The 15,905-nt window shown below is 51.2% G+C and overlaps 8 protein-coding genes across 8 annotated transcripts; 4 read left to right on the top strand and 4 right to left on the bottom strand.

The window, feature by feature from the left end:
* Positions 1-1,169: 1,169 nt before the first annotated feature.
* Positions 1,170-1,577, top strand: SCP_1102420 (hypothetical protein; the record flags this gene model as incomplete). The annotated part of the gene is made up of 1 exon (XM_027762677.1): positions 1,170-1,577. The coding sequence occupies one exon, from the start codon at positions 1,170-1,172 to the stop codon at positions 1,575-1,577; it is 408 nt and encodes a 135-aa protein (XP_027618478.1).
* A 109-nt stretch (positions 1,578-1,686) lies between these two features.
* On the top strand, positions 1,687-2,610 carry SCP_1102410 (hypothetical protein; the record flags this gene model as incomplete). The annotated part of the gene is made up of 1 exon (XM_027762676.1): positions 1,687-2,610. The coding sequence occupies one exon, from the start codon at positions 1,687-1,689 to the stop codon at positions 2,608-2,610; it is 924 nt and encodes a 307-aa protein (XP_027618477.1).
* Positions 2,611-4,948: 2,338 nt separating this feature from the next.
* SCP_1102400 (Mitochondrial FAD-linked sulfhydryl oxidase ERV1) lies at positions 4,949-5,548 on the bottom strand (the record flags this gene model as incomplete). The annotated part of the gene is made up of 1 exon (XM_027762675.1): positions 4,949-5,548. The coding sequence occupies one exon, from the start codon at positions 5,546-5,548 to the stop codon at positions 4,949-4,951; it is 600 nt and encodes a 199-aa protein (XP_027618476.1).
* A 713-nt stretch (positions 5,549-6,261) lies between these two features.
* On the top strand, positions 6,262-8,404 carry SCP_1102390 (Mannosyl-oligosaccharide 1,2-alpha-mannosidase; the record flags this gene model as incomplete). The annotated part of the gene is made up of 10 exons (XM_027762674.1): positions 6,262-6,533; positions 6,582-6,702; positions 6,757-6,932; positions 6,989-7,106; positions 7,153-7,246; positions 7,294-7,392; positions 7,444-7,898; positions 7,950-8,119; positions 8,177-8,194; positions 8,248-8,404. The coding sequence occupies 10 exons, from the start codon at positions 6,262-6,264 to the stop codon at positions 8,402-8,404; spliced, it is 1,680 nt and encodes a 559-aa protein (XP_027618475.1).
* Positions 8,405-8,504: 100 nt separating this feature from the next.
* Positions 8,505-10,770, bottom strand: SCP_1102380 (predicted protein; the record flags this gene model as incomplete). Its single annotated transcript, XM_027762673.1, has 8 exons — positions 8,505-8,887; positions 8,942-9,011; positions 9,073-9,295; positions 9,356-9,940; positions 10,004-10,258; positions 10,312-10,398; positions 10,454-10,633; positions 10,685-10,770. 8 exons carry the CDS (start codon positions 10,768-10,770, stop codon positions 8,505-8,507), a joined length of 1,869 nt encoding a protein of 622 aa, XP_027618474.1.
* Positions 10,771-11,063: 293 nt separating this feature from the next.
* On the top strand, positions 11,064-11,906 carry SCP_1102370 (predicted protein; the record flags this gene model as incomplete). The annotated part of the gene is made up of 1 exon (XM_027762672.1): positions 11,064-11,906. One exon carries the CDS (start codon positions 11,064-11,066, stop codon positions 11,904-11,906), a length of 843 nt encoding a protein of 280 aa, XP_027618473.1.
* Positions 11,907-12,264: 358 nt separating this feature from the next.
* SCP_1102360 (hypothetical protein) lies at positions 12,265-13,492 on the bottom strand (the record flags this gene model as incomplete). The annotated part of the gene is made up of 2 exons (XM_027762671.1): positions 12,265-12,659; positions 12,712-13,492. 2 exons carry the CDS (start codon positions 13,490-13,492, stop codon positions 12,265-12,267), a joined length of 1,176 nt encoding a protein of 391 aa, XP_027618472.1.
* A 387-nt stretch (positions 13,493-13,879) lies between these two features.
* Positions 13,880-14,555, bottom strand: SCP_1102350 (Transmembrane protein; the record flags this gene model as incomplete). Its single annotated transcript, XM_027762670.1, has 4 exons — positions 13,880-14,157; positions 14,209-14,258; positions 14,317-14,507; positions 14,553-14,555. The coding sequence occupies 4 exons, from the start codon at positions 14,553-14,555 to the stop codon at positions 13,880-13,882; spliced, it is 522 nt and encodes a 173-aa protein (XP_027618471.1).
* Positions 14,556-15,905: the final 1,350 nt, after the last annotated feature.

Raw genomic sequence — 15,905 nt, 5'->3', positions numbered from 1 at the left:
ACCCCAGCAAGGATCATATCATTGGGCCCCTGGACAAAAAATCGTGCACAGGTGGCCTCTGGGCGGGATGCAGAAAAAAAACTCCTAACAGACAGGACCTTGGCCTTCGAAACTCGCCGGGATGCAAGGACATTGCGGACACGAGCGTCCCAGACAGCGCGACCCTCCGGAACGTTTGATTTCGCAGTCCACGCTGTGAATGGGTTTTTTGGGAGGGGCCTATCGATATGATCTTTGCTGTCAAGACAAGTCAATTGCCTCATGTTATCAGTTCTACGTACTGACAGTAGGTAATCATTATAAAGCGTACCGTCGGTGCCGGCCGTCAACATGTCAATGCAAGTAATTGCTGTATTCCAATGTCAAAGTCAAACATGATATCCATGTCGTTGCAAACTCAACATAATTGCGGCCGTCAGAACGTCAGAAAAGAGAAAATTTCAGGTTCGTTGTCTGTCTTCTATCCACGCGTCTGAACTTTCAAAAAGGATACCTAGACCGGTCTCAGGAAGACATTTCAACCGCAAAGTGTTCGGAGATTATTGTCACGTGATCGTGACTGCTTCTACGACGCGACATGACGCGACGCGTCACAAGTTGATGGTGACCGGTGACCATTCGTCGCCGTTCATACTAGTAGTACTGCCGCCGGTCCTTTGTCCTGTTTGACCTACAGCTCGCGTCGTTGCAATTGTACATCCATCAAAAGTTCGCACGCTGATAACCATCGTAAGGAGAAACGTCTATTCATTATTCGGTGGTTACTCCGAGTACTTAGATACCCACTTTTGACTTGCGTGAAAACTGCTGGCACGACATATGCCCGGACGAAACATCCTGTAAGCATACCACGAAGATTCGATATCTGGACATTTACGAGAATTTGATGGGATTCAGGTAGCTCCAATGCCACACTGCCAGTATGCCTGCCCGATCATGTCTCTCGAAGGTATGGCCGACATTTTTTTTAAATCCGAGGATTCTTTTTGTTTGAGGATTATTAGGGAATATTCTCGATCAGACTAGGTCGTGCGTCGGGAAGTCAATGTGTGAATCAGTATGAAGTTTGAACTCAAATCCTTCACCTATACCTGGAGAAACTGCCGAGTTCGACTGTCAACCACTTCTCTCATCTCTCTTCATCAAGCGGCTTCCCAAGATCTCAAGACATGGCACCTACGCTCCTGCCTAACCTCGCCCAGCAGTACAGGAAGCAAGCCATCATCCAGCCGATGCACATCTCTCCCTCGCTCGAGTTCAAGATCATCACCATGACCATCGTTATCCTCGTGGTGTTCGTCATCCTTGCTACTATCGTTGCACTCATCCGTAATACCCTGCGCCAACGTCATGAAGCTGTGGTACGGGCCGAGATAGAGGCGCAGATCGAAGCGAACGCCCAGTCGAAAGGTCCCCTGCGCCAGTTGATCCTCCCGACTTTCGGTGGAACCCCTTCAGACGACAGGCAGAAGCCTCTCCTTCTTCCTCTTATGGTCTCGGCTCGTACGCCTCGTTCGAAGGCTTCGCTTTTCACCAGATTCCTTGGCCATCCGTTCTCGCGCAACAAAGAGGCATGACTAGTTTTTGTTGTACTTCGCATTCTGTGCTGATCTCTCCATATAGCACCGTTTCTCATATAGCTGTGCGACATTCACGACCAGTGATGGAACGGACCTTGAGACGAACATGAAGGCCGACTTCGCTGCGCAACTCACCTTCGGCAATGTTGCCACTTTGAAGTCCTTCGGCGATTGGCCAGTTTATATCCCGCGCAAAACTAGCTCTGTTATCAAGTTTCCGGAGACGTTTTCGCCAACGACGAGCGAAGGAGGCTACGAACGAACGCTGTCCTCTCGCGATTCCATGAAGGCAACGTGGGACAAGCAGGAACGTTATGAGAATGACTCTTGCCCAGACATCTCCAGCGTCCTCGATAACCCCCCCTCATTTTCCGTTGGTCTCTCCACCACCAATCAGAATATGCCCTCGGTTCTCAGCAGAGACAGGTCTGTGGAGCATGTCGAGAAGAATCAGTCCGCACGCTCTACGCCTTCCCCTGCGGCTGACTCCAGTATCGTCGCTACGCCATCGCATCCACTCATCTACATCAATGCTGTTTCGTCCTCCCTGCTCTGTTTCGGTCAGCCCAAGGCCTCGCATCCCAACACACGTACCCGTTTCCCTGTCTCTCCAGATATCGACTACCTTCGGGCTCCCCCTGTGAATTGGGCACCGCACGCCGTTCAAGAGCTCGAGCCCGCCACAGAGGAGGCTTCAGATATCTCGAACGTCTCGCGCAAGGCGTTCATCCTCAGCGCACCCCCGCGCGGCAGCGGCATAGGCATAGGCAGGGCTATAGACCTAGGCAAGGGTGTAGGCCCAGTCAGCAGGGGTGTGGAGGCAGCCGCTATGATTCGCTCGACGTTGGCGCCTACGGGACTTGGAGCGAATTCTCTGCGTGTCGTCCCCGACCGCGAGGAGTCACGATACCCCACCATGTCCTCTCCGAAGACACTCAAGTACGAAATGCTCCCTGTTCCCCCTCCGGTCGTCACACGGCGTCGACCTGTAGGCATCATTTATGGCGGTTCTGGTTCTCGATCTCTCTGATCTCTCTGCTTTGGTCTCTTACTGTGATTCTGGACTACAGCTGGCGCTATCGATTCCCCATGCATCTAAGCCCACACATCCAAACACGCATAGCATCCTGTTACGACCAACATCCGCTGCATATATTTCGGTCACACTACATATCTCTGACGTCGGCCTGCCTTGCCAGCCTCATCTGACCCAATAATGTACTATAGTCAATACGATATTCTTATCGCCGGCCTCACCTGTACCTCGACGTCTTTGCGGCTTACACTTGACCCGGCCCCGGAAACCCGCGTCATGTATGTTATATCTTGGTAGTCCTCATCGTGCCTCTGTTCCGTCTCAATCAATCGTGCATTCCAGCTATTTCCTCGTCATCCTCTGTCTATACTTGGTCCGAGAGCCGTACGTCTACTGGTGGGAATACAAGTACGAATTGTGACGAAGATGTCTTTGGATATTCGAATTCGAACACTGCGATTTTGGTCTGACGCTGACTTGTGCCTCCAAGCGTGTCATGGGCCATATGAAGGCCTAGCTCTACTGCATGTGGCTTGATGCGTCCATTGTTATCGACTAGCAACTGACAAGAAGAAGTTTGGGACCGTACACTGGACTTGGGACAGGGAAGTATTTATCAAGCGGTCTGACGATGCTCTTGCATCGCCTCGGCGCGGGTCAACTTGGAGCTACATCAGTCGCTTTCTTCCCCGGCCTACGTTTCCGCTGTTCGTGCTGTGTGGCCTTCCGGAATTAACGAGACGGCATATTGAGTGCGATAGGGTCCTGGACGGGCCTATTTGACAGGATCTGTTGAGAAATATCGCTCATTCTACGAGTGTCTAATTCATGAAGTCCAAAAGCAGAGGAGATAGGACATCGAGAACGAAGTTTAACCACCTTTAGGCTGCGGGACCGCTAAGCCGTCCTTCACATCCACTCATCTCAAGCGCCTGGAAGCGCATGGTAGGCAGAGCGAAGGAGAGTAGAAAACCATCTAACCCCTCACGACGAGGTGTATACCAGTGAGTTACGGTGTCGTTCGTCCAGGAGTATGCTGAGTCATCCGCCGGATGCTGTCAAAACCGTACGCTCTGTCTATGGTGTTAGATCTGTGAGTGTTGACCGGTGAATGCAGCTACAGACTCAGGACAGCAGTGACTCTGCTCACCTTCATACTGAGTCCAGAAACTCAGCGCAAACCTGAAAAAGAAGATTGGGCATGCCACAGGACGGACAGATTTCAAATTTCAGCGACCGCGAAAAGTTACCATATGTTCAATCCGTGCTACAGGAGACGCTAAGGTGAATGATTCTCCAGTCGTCCACGTGCATCTAGATTGCAGTAGCCCACCCTCATCGACGGCACGGACTTTCGGATCATTCGCAGAGTTTGATCCTTCAAGGCCTGAGGGACGACGAAATGTCTATCCCGAAGCCCGTCATGCGCAAGACCTCGTTCGGCTCCAACAAATTTGTTACTTCGCGGTGACGCTGACTCCGCCGGATCGATGAATCGAGAGGCCCTCAGAAATAAAACTTCACCCCGAGAGATTCCATCACGAAGCTGTTGGGCACGGAGACTCGTATTCTGCTGACTTGTTTGGTTTTTGTCGCCGGTTAGCCACCTCCTACATTGCGACGTGTAGTCATGACTTCGTTCCTTCCGCCCACGAAGGAGCACCTGTCCGGGATGCATGTCGCGATTAATACCGCTTGGATTATGATCGAGATTGCCAATATCCTGCGGCATTCAACCCCTCAGCAGTATGGGTAAAAGGCCAAAATATTATTCTAGATGTAGCGTTCACCTGCAAGTCCTTAAGCTTCAAGGCTAAGGTTGATCCTGAGAGTGTGAGATGGAGATGTCCTGACATCGCCCACCGCAGTCATCCAAAGCCTTTTGCATGCGTAATAAGCCGAGGTACGAGGCGGCGAAAGAACAAGAGTCAAGTGCAGAGTAGGAAATGGTGTGCATTGATACTCGGCGCTCAATTCGTCTTCGGAGAGCACCACACGGTATTCTGAAATGATTTTTTTGTCACGCCGGCTGTACGTGCGAAGTCAACTTCTACATTGCGCACTGAATATTGACAAAGAGTGGAGTTTGTAGTATAAGATGACGATGAGGTTATTGGGAATATTGGATGAGGACATTAATGTCTATGCGTGCTTTCTGCTTTCTTTAGTGAAGCACTGCCTGAGATATCAGGACCGCGTACTCACGACTACGAGAGCATTCGGACTTATGAGATTGACTGAGCAATGGTTTAGGATAGGATACTTTGATTATGACACTTGCACGACCCAATATGATTATCGACAAACTTACTTGAAACTGAGAGAAACGGACCTAATCACAACTGCCATCAGCAGGGCCGTCCTTCCACCGCTCGTCCGTCTTCTCAATCGAACAATCAAACTTGTCCTTCCCCAGTCGCACATTCACGTCGTTATGCCGCTCGCACAACCACCTGCTAAGCGCGACCCGTCCGCTGACATTCGGTGGGTTGTCCTGCATGTTCGTGTCAAGATGCGACGCGCAATATGTGCAAGGGTATAGAATTGGTAGAGATCGCAGCAGCATGAGCATGTTGGCACGCTGAGTCGGGGTAGGGCGCTCGGGGTAGTACGCAGCAGTGGTATGGAGGAACGTCCAGGTGGCGCGCCCGAGTTGCTCGACGTCCGGCGGACAGTACTCTGGACGCGTTTCTGGCTCCGGCTCCGGCTCTGATTGAGATGCTAAGCTCTGTCCTGTCGCCATTGCAGCCATCATTGAGGTAGTAGAGTTCCGGCCATCGTGGCTCGGTGCTTTGCTACTATTCTGTTTGCGCGGTTTCCAGTAACGAAAAGCGGTGCAGATTTTACACGGCTTGCCGTCAGGGCCCAAGACCATTCCCGGTGGAAGAGGCTGTTGGGGAGTAGGATTCGACTCCGAGTCCTTGTCCGACATGTCTAAGGAGGTGGTGGTCAATAATATTGCAACTTGCAGCGCCCCGAAGTTCAGTCAGCGTAACTCGTGTGTCGTGTATCGGATTAGTCAGCAAGTTCCCGGTCCGCCTTGAGCCGCATGCAGCCTGTGTCAACGTTCTCTCGGGAGAACATGTGCACGTACTATCTATCAGAAGTAGTCATTCTAGATATTCCTATGTTTTGGGGGAGTGTACAAGGTGCATGGATCTCTTCCGCCCCGATCGGAAAGTTTCGACCACTAAGAGTAGGCATGCATACACTTCGTGGGTACGCACACCGTGTAATGTGTACATGCCACGACCTTGTTTTAAAGTACTTTCTGTATTTTTCTCCGTGTCCAATTCACTTTTCAATGTCATGCATCGTTCGTTCGTCGGTGCAGTGGTGACTTGCCAACTTACTCAGTTGCCTTATTTGGATGCACACCCAAGCATGTACTGTCGTTTCTTTCCTGGCGTGAACCGTTCCATAGAGTCCCATAGCGTCGTACTTGCGGTAAGGACGCGCTTCGGGGCTGGCAACGTGACCCCACGGGTGCGTCGTTGCCGAGAGATCTAACTTTCTCCTGTGGTTATTCCGTGTCTCCTCTGCCAGCACCGATCGTTTAGAACTCGTCCCTGCGTTCCTTACATGCTCTAGCACTTTCTCCGACCATTCCAAAGTCTTCTCACCGAATTATACCAGCTCTCCACGATGCATAAGCCTTCAGCACGTCTCATACCCTTCGGTGTTGGAGCCGGTGTCGTTCTGTGGGCGATTTACTGCTTTGTCTCGTGGACAGACCATCCATGGCATCCTTCGTCTCATCCGTCAGGCTATAATTTTAATCCTTTCAGGCGCCGGACTACGTGGCTTGAGCGGGCAGACGCAGTCAGAGGAGCATTTCTACATGCCTACAAGGGATATCGAGAGTTTGCAGCAAACAACGATGAGCTGCTGCCGCTCACGGATGGTGCAGTCAACAAGTAAGTCGATTCTAACTTCTGCAGCGCCAATAATGACTGCATTGCAAGTTTCAATGGCTGGAGACTCACCCTGGTGGATGGGTTGGATACGATGTGGATAATGGGTTTTCGTGATGAATTTTATCACAGCATGCCCATATTTGCAGAATTGTCATTCGCCCTTGAACCTGTAAGTTCGATTTATATCAAATATATGCGGGTTAGTCTCTGAAACTCGCTACAGGATTCCTACGCTCCCTTCTTTGAAACAGTTATTCGTTATCTGGGAGGCCTGCTTTCCGCGTATGCCCTGTCCGGAGAGCCGGTGTTGCTCGAACGAGCGGACGAATTGGGCAGCATGCTGCTACCCGCATTCAACACGACGTCCGGTCTTCCGACATATGCAGTGAATACAGTGAGGTCAGTTTGTCATGCTTTTGAATTTCTGTGCGCTCATCGATGCTTTGGTGATTCAGCGGCAAGACCAGAATGGGTTGGATGAGAGGCGCGGTACTGTGGTCTGAAGCCCTCAGCTGCCAGTTGGAGTACAAGTTCCTCGCTCACCTCACTGGACGAAGAGTGTACTACGATAGAGTATGCGAGCAATATTCTCATATTCGTTATCTCTGATCCCGGACAGGTCGAGAAGATAATGAACATTATGGAGAAGGCGAATGTCACGGATGGCGTGTTCGCGACACGATGGAGCCTGTTGAACGGCAAACCTTTGAACTGTAAGCTCACTAGTATCTCTAATTCAGATACATGACGGCATTTTCAGCTCATTTTTCGGTCGGTGCGTTCGCGGATAGCGCACACGAATATCTGCTCAAGCAGTGGCTCCTTACTTCGAAGTCTGAGCCCAGAGCCAGAGATCTATGTGAGTCACCAACTAGGCAAGATAGATTCACGCATACAACGAGCTCTGCAGATATCCGCGCAGCAACAAGCATCATCGAGCACCTCCTATATATTACGCCTAACAGAAACCTGCTCTACGTAACGGACATGCAGGACTTCAAGCCGACGCATACCTTCGAGCACCTCTCCTGCTTCCTGCCGGGCCTCCTTGCGCTCGGCGCGCAGACGCTCGAGCTCCCTGCGCGGACCCAGCTGCTGCACGAGTGGGCCGCCCGGGGGCTCGCGTACACATGCTGGATCACGTACGCCGACCATGCGACAGGCCTGGGGCCCGACGAGATGATCATGGATGCGTTCCCCGTCTCGGAGGAGCACCCGCGCGGCGGACACTGGCTCGACCATGTGGAGCGATGGGAGGCCAGTGGCCGTCCCGGAGGCGTGCCCCCAGGGCTCGCGGAAACGCGGCCGAGGCGGCAATCGCGCGACTACACGACGCGCAAGCCTGCGTACTATCTGAGACCCGAGGTTACATGCAGTCCCGTCTTTGTGCGATATATTTACTGATGGTGTTGATAGACTGTAGAGAGCTTCTATATCCTCTGGAGAACTACTGGAGATAGGCGATGGCGGGAGCGTGGCTGGGCTGTTTTTGAGGCGATCGAGAGGGAGGCAAAGACACCGAGCGGCTACGCGAGTCTGTCGTCCGTTGAAGACTCGCCTGCACCGAAGAAAAATGAGATGCCGAGGTGAGTAGGATCGGTGAAATGCACTGGGCGCGAGATTGATAAGTGGTCGCCCTCTAGTTTCTTCATGGCGGAGACGTGAGTGCATCCATTGCCATTTACTTGACTTGATCATTCATGTTGTTTCTCAGGCTGAAGTACTTATACCTACTATTCACGGACGAAGAATTGATACCACTAGACCGCTGGGTGTTCAACACCGAGGCTCACCCGCTGCCCATCTTCGAATGGACGGATTCTGAGAAGGCGATGTACAATATCACGCATGGATACGGAACTGTACAGTAAATTCACACTATCTTATTGATTTCTTTCTTATCCTCCAAGCTACCGTGGAGTTTGCACAACGCATCGACGGGGGTGAAACATTCGCAACAACGCCAGAAAGTCACGATTCATCCATAGCATTGATATCCTCTACATTGGGACGCGTATCACTTTCTGACTTCGCCCTCTTGCTCTCCCGCTCACCCGCATTGCCGCCTGGCGTATCAGGAGCAGCACTCCCACCATCCCGCGCCTCCTTTTGGAGCTTTTCTGCGAGCGCGCGCTTCTTCTTTAGCCGCGCCTGCTCGCGCTGCGTGAGCTGTCCCTGCGTTCCCCTTCCTTTTCCTTTCCCCTTCGCTTGCAGGGCACTCTCCTGGTCATCACCCTCAATAGTGAATTCTGACAAGATGTCGCGCTTCAGAGAGTCGTGCTCTGGGTCAACGTTCTTTGGCAGAGATCCTAATGCTGAGTATGTGTCGAGCGTTTTGAGGTCATCGGGTGTAGCTGGGTGGGACTATGAGCTCCGACTCAAGGAACCGAAACCAGAAACAGTCGTACCTGAGATGATACATTTAGATTGAAGAGACGCTAAGAGTGGTGGTACATCACTTCCGCGCACTTCGGTTGGCTAGACATGAAGTAACAAGAGTCAGTTTGGCCATTTAGAGGGTCTATGCCGTACTACTCACTGCTCCGGTAGCCCAAGACCAAAGTCTAACAGCCTGTGTCTTATCTATGGCTTCCTCGGCGTTGCCAGCACAACTGCTCCATGCGACATCTAGCAGCACCCAGACGAGGCCGTCTGCACCGATTGTGAAGTCAATCACAGGGCATTCGAAGTCCACATGTTGTACCGTCGGAGGGGCAACGGCGGCCGCATCTGGGAAGGCGCAGTAGAACAACGCTGTTGCACTGTCCAGCTAATTCAGTATATTCACTTCAGAGAGTAACGGTTTGTCTGAATCTACTGACCCAACTGCACTGAAAATGAGGAACCGACCCTTCGCACCGAAGTCAATCGTTTGGATTTTATGCACCACCAATACGAATCGATCCGCCTGAGCCTGGTCGGTCTGCGCCCATTCCAACTTCTCGTTCTGTTCTTCTTCGCTGGGAGCAGTACTTTTCCCCCCTCCTTCGGCCGCTCTACTGGTCCCAGCTCGAACCTGAGACTCCTTTAATGTATCAGCCTCTTGTGAGCCCTCTCCTTCAGTATCAGCATCCTCTGCCTCCTCTGCTACCTCTGGAGCACCATCAGCCTCCCCATCAGCCCGATCATCTTCCCTCACTTGTTCCTTCCCCTTCCGCCTTTTACCTCGCTTCTTCTTGCCCCTTGCATGCTGTCCAGCACCGTCGTCCTCACCATCCTCGCCGTCCTCACGTCCCCACTTCCCCTTAACAGCCTGCACCTTGATGAACGGTTTGACCGCATCGAGGACAGGTATCTCGCTCTGGAGTGTGCCGGTCATCCAGTCCCAGAGCTTAAATACTGGGTCACCACCGCCAGATACAAGAGTGGAGGGCGCAAAGGCCGGGATGTGGACCGCCGAAACGAATCTGGAATCACAGACATATTGATAAATTTTTATACATGCGAGGAATTACGGGGAGAAAACGTACTTTTCATGGCCTAGGCAGTAGCTCTCGATGCTGTATCCTTGGGGGTACCAGCTAACCCTGATATGCTCATCACGATCAGCTGTAATAATGTATCGCTCGTCTGGGGAGAGAAGGAAACAGATGAGGAACGAGACGTGGCCAAGGACGAGTGTGCCGTTAGATGGGTTCTCGTGTGATGTGAGAGCGCCGCGTTTTGAAGCACCAATGAGCGATGCGGTAGAAGGGGCCATGATGTTGTTAAAATGAAGAGAATAGCTGATGCGTAGGCCGTTCAGACTAGACCAGAAGGAAAGTGATGTCTGTCTGACCTGAAAATGTCTCCGAATTTGTCGGATACAAGGATGGTCTGTCCATCTCTAGTAAAATCGATCTGAGTCGGTTTCTTAGGCAATTCTCTAAACATTGAAAGATTACACCTTCGCCGAGCTAAGGAAAAATTGTGCCACACACCTTTCGCTGAGAAGCTTCAAGCCGTCTATCTGCCATACCTTCAGCTTCTTGTCGTCTCCTGTAGTAATGATACGCAAGAACTCGCTATCCGCTGCAGCGCAGCGAACAGGACCGGACTTGAGTAGCGCATCCTTCTCCGCACCCTCAAGATCAACAGTCGAATGTACAATTTCTCCGCTTCTGCTACGGTCAGTTTCGTTAATTCAAGTATAGAAAATATTTTAAGCACACCGTGTATTAATAACCTGTATGTGAGGTCCTGAAACAACCACTGCGTGTGATGGTCCAAGCAAGAGGCGGGAGTGAGGATACATCATCCTCTGGCAGGGGTGTCACGGTTATGTGACGGACGCGTGGTGACCAGCGTGAAGCGTGACAGAGGCATAATTCACACTCCGCGAAACGTCATTTCTGCAATTCAACCGCATCGAGCAGCGTCCCTTGTTCACCATCGCGGTGCGGTGGGTCTGCAGGTCTAAATATCACCACAGAGTGCGTCAGGATTCAGTTGCTGAAAAATTGCAAAGGGGAATTGTTCGATGAAGCAGACAAAGTACGCGGAAATATTTTCTTTGGTGCAGGGGTCACTGACTTTCAACAACGGTAGGACATGGCGCATCAGTCGTCTGGATCGTCTGTTATCAGACGTACAATTTCTACCACCCTCTCTACCGTGCACCAGGGCGTAGCATTTGAAAAACGCTCACTGCGGCTGCTTGAAGAAAACCTGTCTATGTCGCTTCGACACGTCGGAGGCAAGTCTGACGGTGGGATCGACCTCCAGGGCTGGTGGTGGCTGCCTGAGGTGGCTCTCTGTCTGCGTTCTCAGTCCTCAATAGCGCGCCACGAGCAGGCGCGTCGTATGCGCATCCGTGTGCTGGCACAGTGCAAGGACGAGAAGAAAAAACTAAGCCCCAAGTACGTGCGGGAGCTCGAAGGGGTGCTCTTCAGATACACGGCTCGATCTAGCTACGGGGAGCTGTCGCTGTCGCTGCGCTCCACTGCTCCGGTAGATGCACGCACAGCAGAGTCCGGTCTTTCGCCTTTGGACGATGGGCAGGATTGGAGCGCGGACGACGCAGAAAATACTTCAAGTCCTCTTGTTGGCCTCCTCATCTCCTCGTCCCCATTCACAAAAGCGACTCTCCTCCGTGCACATTCGTCTCCGGTCCCCCTCGCGCTCCTACATATTCCATCATTATCGGTTCCACTGTCGCTCACTACAGTCGACCAAGAGTTACATCAAGAACGCGGTGAAGACGCCAACGTAGTGGATTCCGCTCATGAAATCGGTTCGCTCGTTTTTAATCCTGCTCTAGGGAGCACATCAGGCCTGCTCCGTGGACGCGTGCAGCCGCGATGGGAGCGCTCACTTTCGGGTACAGGCCTTAGTGGGCGACCTGGGCTTTGGTGCGACGGGCAACGATTGAGAAGTTGGACGCCGAAGATATGAAGCTTCAGGCGCCATTCCAAATGTCTGACATGCGTTCTCTTATGATTGTGGCTCGCCTGAGGGCTCTGTGCTGCCGCAAAGGCCGCGGGGCCTGTAGCATGCAATCACAACTCTGTCACTCACAGGTGCCCTGAGGAAGCTGCGCGACATTGGGCTCCGCGGTTGAGAGCATCATACTACCGGCAAATTTGGCGTCTCTCGGACGGATCACAACACGGTTACTCAGGAGATACCACTACTTGTACATACAAGGACGTTAATGGCAAACATATCTGAACACTATCTGCCGTCAGGGTATTAGCGGCACACCTCCGTCGGTCAGATCCAGCAATTCCGTGCGGGATAGCGCGTTACTGCGTCACCGGTGTAGCAACGTTACAACAAAAGATAGGGAGACGTCTCGTGCTCGGGCCTCCGGCAGCTTGGCAGAGATCTCCTCGGAGACTTCTGCCTGAGTCCAATGTCCTGGAACTTTACGGAGGTCGAAAGCAACATGCAGCTGGGAGAGCATGTGGAGCAACCGAGCGAGCGATGCGTCAATGTGGTGCCAATCTAATGACGCTACGTAGATCTCGAATGATCCACGACTAATGAAGGTGATCTGCTGGAGACGAGCGTGTATGGGAGTTATCAGGTCGAGCACGTTTGATACCCAAGAACATCTGGATTGGGTCCTGTTTCCTGGGCAAACAATCTCAAGGGATCGCAGGTGTGAATTGTGTGCTAGAGAGAGGTTGGTGATCGATGTGTCTTCTGCAGTGAATGTTCAGAGGGCTATCGATCGAAATTTGATATTCAGACTCACCCTGTTTACCGCTGCGATCACATACCGATGGATATATCATCAGACTCAGGTATTCAAGTGACTCTCCGATTCTCTGGAGCAGATCTCTCAGACCGTCCCTTTCTACCCCCTTTCCTGCACTAGCCCATTGGAACTTCCGTACCTGCAGGTGTACTTGCGCTCTCAACATGAAAGAGACTAGGGCGGCATGTGATTCTAGAGGTGAGGGTGTCTTCAGAACCAGTTCTTCCAGTGAGAGCTCTCCCGTTTGGATCTCTGGTAGGGACAGCTGCTGCACCTCAGACCAGGGGAAGTATGAGGCGACGAAGATGCGGACTATCTTGCATTTAGAATGATTGAACAGGAATCGATACAAGCTGTTGATATTCTCCACTGACGTGCATCGCAGTTTGAGCATCTTCAGCATGGGGAAGACCGCGGCCGTGAGCTGTCGCTCAAGGAACTCCCACGGCATTTTGTCCACTATGAGAATGTCGACGTTATACAGGAGCGCCAGGGATGGTAGACACGCGATGAAAGCTTCTTCAGAAATGGCGTCGTTTAGGGTCAGCTCGCGGACGTAGTGTGCCAATCCAATGGGGGACGTCGCAGAGGCGGTCAGAAGGTCTGCAAATGGCAGATACCGACGCGCGCCACTCAGATAAACCGAGTTGAACATGTGTAAACGCGTAGTGGGCAGCCAAGCCCGGCAGGTCAGACTGCATGCTCTGAGAGCCCACAGGTCTTCCCATAGGTAATCAATGATGAAGTCGAATATTTCGGGCGGAAAGACCGTTTCCATTTGATGACACTGCAGCAGAGCAAACCTGAATGAGCATCATCATCTTGGAGACGTAACGGACGTTACTAGAACATGTGGGATTTACTACTACTTGCCTGAGACCTATCAGATTGTGAACTGCAGAGCTCTAGTTTGCTGTACTACTGAAAGGCTTGAAACGATGTTTTCAGTGAACAGCCCATGGACGTTGTTCCCGTTGAGAAAGAATCTGGTTCGAGAGACATCGCGATCAAGAAGTTCGTGTGATAAGATTTTATCTTATCTCGCCGAGAAGACAACTCGCCCCTGGCGTAATCTGCAGGTGCATACGCCAATCCTACCCGGAAAAAATAACAGTCACAGCTTTACAGAGTTTCTGCAGGTTCTCATAAGACATATGTAGTCTGTCTACTTAGTTTTGGCAGCAAGCTGTGATTGATTTCCTACTTCCAGAAGTTTCCACAACCGGAGTGCCATGTCGACCGTCATGAACAGCGGCAAAATGAGGAATGGAACATAGCTGGATAGCAGCATAAGCCGCTGCTCTGATGTGATAGGGACCACTCCTGCGGCCACGTTACTAGCGCCCAAAATCGGGGTTGAGAGAATGACGGCAAGACAGGGAAGAGTGGTCGTAGCTGTCGACGCGGCGTAAATCAACAAGAGCACGTAGATAGAGCGCGCATCTAGGATATACGAGTTATTAAGCTGGTACGCAAGAGCAAATTAACTCCTACCCTTCCAAAGACCGCGCATTCCAATGATGAATACAGGAACCTGGAAAACCCTGGGAAATCATAATGGAAGGTGAACGAACCGGGCCATAATAACCGGTAACGGCTTACGCTTCCAGCATTAGGAGAGATTTGAACCAGACGTATCTGTCGCTGTCCCCCAGAAGTCCCATCACTCCACCAACGAGGGGGTCGCTCGACTTCGAGATGTAAAACTCAGGCAGCGATGCAATGGCAGCAGGGACCAATGATTTTGGATACAATGCCTGGAGGTCAAGCAATAGAGACACGGGCAAGTGCATCTGCGAAGTTTGAGGCTTAGCTACTGCGGGCACGAACACGCTCACCATGAAAAAGATGAAGTATATCAGGTCCAGCGGACGTGATGCCAGAGGAGTTCGGGACATTGCTTGGCAGTGGAGGCTGAAGAAGGTGAACGATTAGATACGGCTGTTCGGATATGTCTGTATAGAATAGTCGCAAAGGCCACAAGTTGATTGTACAGCTATGTAGTTGCAAATCGATAGGCCCGCGCCTGAAAGCGACGCTCAGTCGGGGAAAGGGCGGACTGTGAATTCTGAGACTAGCCGCAGCTAAATCCAGCAAAATACCTCCCGGATCATTGTCCGCCTGTACATCTGGTTTTCGAGTAGATGCCTATCGATTTGCAACCAGCTGTAAGGCTATCGTTTCCGCTCAGAAATCTCAACGAGAAGACATAAAACAAACGACTGGTGAGCGTTGACCACGCAATACTTAATACACACGTGATCGTGATGTTACAATAAACACCGTACACGTGCTCTATAGATCGCAGTGTTAAATAAAAACGTAACATAGCAGGGGCCCTCCGGGCAGACCTGACCACGAGAGCATGAATTGATGAGAATAATTGGCAACTGAAATTTCTTTAAAAGGGTGGTCAAAAGCACACCTGCAACTGAGTGCTACAACTTTGCTGTGATGACTGTATCCAGTTGAAATCCCAATAAGAAATCAAAAATTGTGATGAAACTCAAGACCTCTCAAACAACTTGATGGTGTGCATGCAGTCTCATATGCATAGGTCTTGTTCACCCTTCTGCTGTCAACCTGCAGTTGACAGCTTCTGGGCTTGCATGGAACTCTGAGACAATACTTAGGTGGAATGCCTGATAGTTGAGCAGTGAACACCCACCACTACAAGGTAATGGCCCATCTAGCAAGATACTCAAGCATATGTACTGAGATAATGGATGTGCAAAAGTCTTTTGTGAGCTTACTGTGGGCTCTGGAATGCATTGTGTCAACCAGGACTGAATGATTTCCATAACAGGAGACTCTAACATGGCTAAACTGGTTTCAAGACCTGTACCACTTCATGGTCAGGAATTCATGATCAGGAATACCAAGTCAAAGGGAATAAAGGAAAAACACCATATTGAAAGTTGAAAGTACCATCTAGAGGTCTCGGAAGCAAAGCCAAACATCGCTTACCATAAAAGGCGATTTTCACACGGTTAAACGGGAATACTGGTTACAAGACCTGTACCACTTCGTGGCCAGGAATATCTAACAGCAAATATTTCAGAGCTACCGTAGTGTGTGCAGCAAATATCGTAACAATAGGGAAAGACTGTGCGGTAACAAGAACGTGAAGAAGAGCGGAACAGCAACAACTTATTCGAGAACTGCAACTAAGAGGTACAGATGTAGGATAG

This window comes from Sparassis crispa (assembly GCF_003851025.1).
Source record: "Sparassis crispa DNA, contig_000011F, whole genome shotgun sequence".
Classification (NCBI taxonomy): Eukaryota; Fungi; Basidiomycota; class Agaricomycetes; order Polyporales; family Sparassidaceae; genus Sparassis; species Sparassis crispa.
Note: the sequence above shows the minus strand (reverse complement) of the source record. Positions and strands in the feature narration are given on the sequence as shown.